The 5,000-nt window shown below is 48.9% G+C and overlaps 1 protein-coding gene across 1 annotated transcript in view; it reads right to left on the reverse strand.

Annotated features, from left to right (window-relative positions):
• Positions 1-5,000, reverse strand: part of jak1 (Janus kinase 1) — an 86,748-nt gene that overhangs the window by 21,769 nt on the left and 59,979 nt on the right. Inside the window, exons 16-17 of the mRNA XM_045205453.1 lie at positions 1,697-1,848; positions 558-708 (exon numbers count right to left, since the gene is read on the reverse strand). Of these exons, the coding sequence (XP_045061388.1) occupies positions 558-708; positions 1,697-1,848 (303 nt within the window). The remainder of the gene's footprint in view (positions 1-557; positions 709-1,696; positions 1,849-5,000) is intronic.

Here is a 5,000-nt window from a genome sequence, read left to right on the forward strand (position 1 = left end):
GGTTGTTTATACTTGCACGAACACACACACACACACACACACACAAATCAGAACCATAGACAGCCACATCATATGTAGCTTACGTTGATTGGACTAAATTGTTTTTGGTATCTTTTAGTTGTCACTGTATTAGACTAAGCATAGGTGATTTGATGATGTTGAAACGTGGAAGTTGAAATGGTGTTGGAATAATGGAGGCAGCTCATGTTTTCTTTTCCACTTGCGGTAACTCTCTGTGGTTCTAAATCAATGGTTGTTTAGTAGTCCGAAAATGTCGGAAACATTAACTTGCTTGACCATGCTGTAGGCCATGTAACTCTTTGTTACATGCAATATGCTTTGTGGACTTCACCGGACAGAGGTTGCTCTCCGGTTTTGTGATGAAAGAAAGGTGTGGTTGAATTTATTCTGCCACTGTGTCTTCTTATTGTCTCGGCCATAGGCCTATATATCACACACACACACACACACACACACACACACACACACACACACACACACACACACACACACACACACACACACACACACACACACACACACACACACACACATACTCTGTTCCTCCAGGGTGTCTATATCTCTGACGATGGCCCTGAAGAAGGGGCGTTTGCGGGGGTCGAAGGTCATACAATGGGTCATCAGTTCAGCCAGCTCTCTGCAGTCTGGAGTAGCTAACTGGCACTCTGCTGCATAGAACCTCTCCTTCTACTCAGGGAGAGAGAAAGAGAGAGGGGGAGGTGGGAGGGAGGGAGAGAAAGAGAGGTGGGGAGGTGGGAGGGAGGGAGAGAAAGAGAGGGGGAGGTGGGAGGGAGGGAGAGAAAGAGAGGTGGGGAGGTGGGAGGGAGTGAGAGAAAGAGAGGGGGAGGTGGGAGGGAGGGAGAGAAAGAGAGGGGGGAGGTGGGAGGGAGGGAGAGAAAGAGAGGGGGGAGGTGGGAGGGAGAGAAAGAGGGGGGAGGTGGGAGGGAGGGAGAGAAAGAGAGGGGGAGGTTGAAGGGAGGGAGAGAAAGAGGGGGGAGGTGGGAGGGAAGGAGAGAAAGAGAGGGGAGGTGGGAGGGAGGGAGAGAAAGAGAGGGGGGAGGTGGGAGGGAGGGAGAGAAAGAGAGAGGGGGAGGTGGGAGGCAGGGAGAGAAAGAGAGGGGGGGAGGTGGGAGGGAGGGAGAGAAAGAGAGGGGGAGGTGGGAGGGAGGGAGAGAAAGAGAGGGGGGAGGTGGGAGGGAGGGAGAGAAAGAGATGGGGGAGGTGGGAGGGAGGGAGAGAAAGAGAGAGGGGGAGGTGGGAGGGAGGGAGAGAAAGAGAGGGGGAGGTGGGAGGGAAGGAGAGAAAGAGAGGGGGAGGTGGGAGGGAGGGAGAGAGAGAAAGAGAGGGGGAGGTGGAAGGGAAGGAGAGAAAGAGGGGGGAGGTGGGAGGGAAAGAGAGAAAGAGAGGGGGAGGTGGGAGGGAGAGAAGGAGAGGGGGGAGGTGGGAGGGAGGGAGAGAAAGAGAGGAGGGGTGGGAGGGAGGGAGAGAAAGAGAGGGGGAGGTGGGAGGGAGGGAGAGAGAGAGGGAGTGGGGAAAGAGTGAGAGAGTAGCTTAAGGGTATCTAATACTTTGTGTCCAAACTGGCAATATACAGTGTAGAGTAAGGCCTATGTGAGGTGTAGGGGATAAAGTGGGCCGAGGCATGCGTGTGTGTTTGTGTGTATACAGTATGTACCTCTGTGAGTTTCTTGTCTTTGAAGGGCACTTCTCCGTCATAGCAGATCTCCCACAGTGTTGTGCCGAAGCCCCATTTATCAGCCGCTACACTCAGGTTGGCAGAGTCCTTCACACACTCTGGAGCGATCCAGGGGATCCGGTCCACACACTCTGCAGGGTGACACACACAGACTTAGACATACAGTATGTGTATGTAAACACAGTACATACATTTAGTCATAACACAAACAAACAAACAGTCACATGCGGTGCAGAAACCAAAACACTATTGTAGTGAACACACGATAATGAACCCTCATCTGTTGGGGAGTTTGTCACTATTAATATGTCTGTAGTCCCGTCTTCCCTCACTGACAACTTTACTGTATTACAGTTCGATGTCTCCATCTCCAACCCTGTCTGACTGTCTCCATCTCAAACCCTGTCTCTGACTGCCTCCATCTCTAATCCTGTCTGACTGTCTCCATCTCCAACCCTGTCTGACTGTCTCCATCTCTAACCCTGTCTCTGACTGTCTCCATATCTAACCCTGTCTCTGACTGTCTCCATCTCTAACCATGTCTGACTGTCTCCATCTCTAACCCTGTCTGACTGTCTCCATCTCTAACCCTGTCTCTGACTGTCTCCATCTCTAATCCTGTCTGACTGTCTCCATCTCTAATCCTGTCTGACTGTCTCCATCTCCAACCCTGTCTGACTGTCTCCATCTCTAATCCTGTCTCTGACTGTCTCCATCTCTAACCCTGTCTGACTGTCTCCATATCTTACCCCCGTCTCTGACTGTCTCCATCTCTAACCCTGTCTGACTGTCTCCATCTCTAACCCTGTCTGACTGTCTCCATCTCTAACCCTGTCTCTGACTGTCTCCATATCTAACCCTGTCTCTGACTGTCTCCATCTCTAACCCTGTCTGACTGTCTCCATCTCTAACCCTGTCTGACTGTCTCCATCTCTAACCCTGTCTCTGACTGTCTCCATCTCTAACCCTGTCTGACTGTCTCCATCTCTAACCCTGTCTCTGACTGTCTCCATCTCTAACCCTGTCTCTGACTGTCTCCATCTCTAACCCTGTCTCTGACTGTCTCCATCTCTAACCCTGTCTGACTGTCTCCATATCTAACCCTGTCTGACTGTCTCCATATCTAACCCTGTCTCTGACTGTCTCCATCTCTAATCCTGTCTGACTGTCTCCATGTCTAACCCTGTCTGACTGTCTCCATCTCTAACCCTGTCTGACTGTCTCCATATCTAACCCTGTCTCTGACTGTCTCCATCTCTAATCCTGTCTGACTGTCTCCATGTCTAACCCTGTCTGACTGTCTCCATCTCTAACCCTGTCTCTGACTGTCTCCATCTCTAACCCTGTCTCTGACTGTCTCCATCTCTAACCCTGTCTCTGACTGTCTCCATCTCTAACCCTGTCTGACTGTCTCCATATCTAACCCTGTCTGACTGTCTCCATATCTAACCCTGTCTCTGACTGTCTCCACCTCTAACCCTGTCTCTGACTGTCTCCATCTCTAACCCTGTCTGACTGTCTCCATATCTAACCCTGTCTCTGACTGTCTCCATCTCTAACCCTGTCTCTGACTGTCTCCATCTCTAACCCTGTCTGACTGTCTCCATCTCTAACCCTGTCTCTGACTGTCTCCATCTCTAACCCTGTCTCTGACTGTCTCCATGTCTAACCCTGTCTGACTGTCTCCATCTCTAACCCTGTCTCTGACTGTCTCCATCTCTAACCCTGTCTCTGACTGTCTCCATCTCTAACCCTGTCTCTGACTGTCTCCATCTCTAACCCTGTCTGACTGTCTCCATATCTAACCCTGTCTGACTGTCTCCATATCTAACCCTGTCTCTGACTGTCTCCACCTCTAACCCTGTCTCTGACTGTCTCCATCTCTAACCCTGTCTGACTGTCTCCATATCTAACCCTGTCTCTGACTGTCTCCATCTCTAACCCTGTCTCTGACTGTCTCCATCTCTAACCCTGTCTGACTGTCTCCATCTCTAACCCTGTCTCTGACTGTCTCCATCTCTAACCCTGTCTGACTGTCTCCATCTCTAACCCTGTCTCTGACTGTCTCCATCTCTAACCCTGTCTCTGACTGTCTCCATCTCTAACCCTGTCTCTGACTGTCTCCATCTCTAACCCTCTCTCTGACTGTCTCCATCTCTAACCCTGTCTAGGGCTGTTACGGTGACTGTATTACCGCCACACCGGCGGTCACGAGTCATGATGGCAGTCAAATTCCATGTGACGGTTTATTTACGGTAATTAGGCTTCTCCAAGCTCTGATGCTGCTGATGGTCATTAGTAGCCTTCCAAACTTGCTAACTGCCTGGTACTCAGCACTCTAATATCAATGCAAATGTAATCGAAAATTGAATCAAACACTTCATGAGAGCCCATGAGCTCATGTTGCGCAACATTTCTATAGGCTATGCAATTGTGTGAGAAAACAGAGTGATGGCCTCTATTAAAAAGAGGAGGATCCCATCAGCTTTCCATTCGCTCCGTTCCAGGCATTATTATGAGCCGTCCTCCCCTCAGCAGCCTCCACTGGTAAATACAAGATTAAATCAAGAATAGTCTGATGGGTGACAATATTAGTCTATCACTTGTGAATGATATATTATCACTTGTGAATGATGCCCAGCTTAAGGCAAGAAACAAACAAATCTATCGCCTTTTTATTTGCAACTTTTTCAAATCATAGTCGCACACCTCATTTAGCCTAGCCCATAGGCCTCCACTACCGTTCAAAAGTTTGGGGTCACTTAGACATTTCCTTGTTTTCCATGAAAACATACATGAAATTAGTTTGAATAGGAAATATAGCAAAATGAATAGGAAATGTAGTCATTGACAAGGTTAGAAATAATGATGTTTAATTGAAATAATAATTGTGTCCTTCAAACTTTGCTTTCATCAAATAATCCTCCATTTGCAGCAATTCCAGCCTTGCAGACCTTTGGCATTCTAGTTGTCAATTTGTTGAGGTAATCTGAAGAGATTTCACCCCATGCTTCCTGAAGCACCTCCCACAATTGGATTGGCTTGATGGGCACTTCTTACGTACCATACGGTCAAGCTGCTCCCACAACAGCTCAATAGGGTTGAGATCCGGTGACTGTGCTGGCCACTCCATTATAGACAGAATACCTGCTGACTGCTTCTTCCCTAAATAGTTCTTGCATAGTTTGGAACTGTGCTTTGGGTCATTGTCCTGTTGTAGGAGGAAATTGGCTCCAATCAAGCACTGTCCACAGGGTATGGCATGGCGTTGCAAAATGGAGTG

This window comes from Coregonus clupeaformis, chromosome 20 (genome assembly GCF_020615455.1).
Source record: "Coregonus clupeaformis isolate EN_2021a chromosome 20, ASM2061545v1, whole genome shotgun sequence".
NCBI lineage: Eukaryota > Metazoa > Chordata > Actinopteri > Salmoniformes > Salmonidae > Coregonus > Coregonus clupeaformis.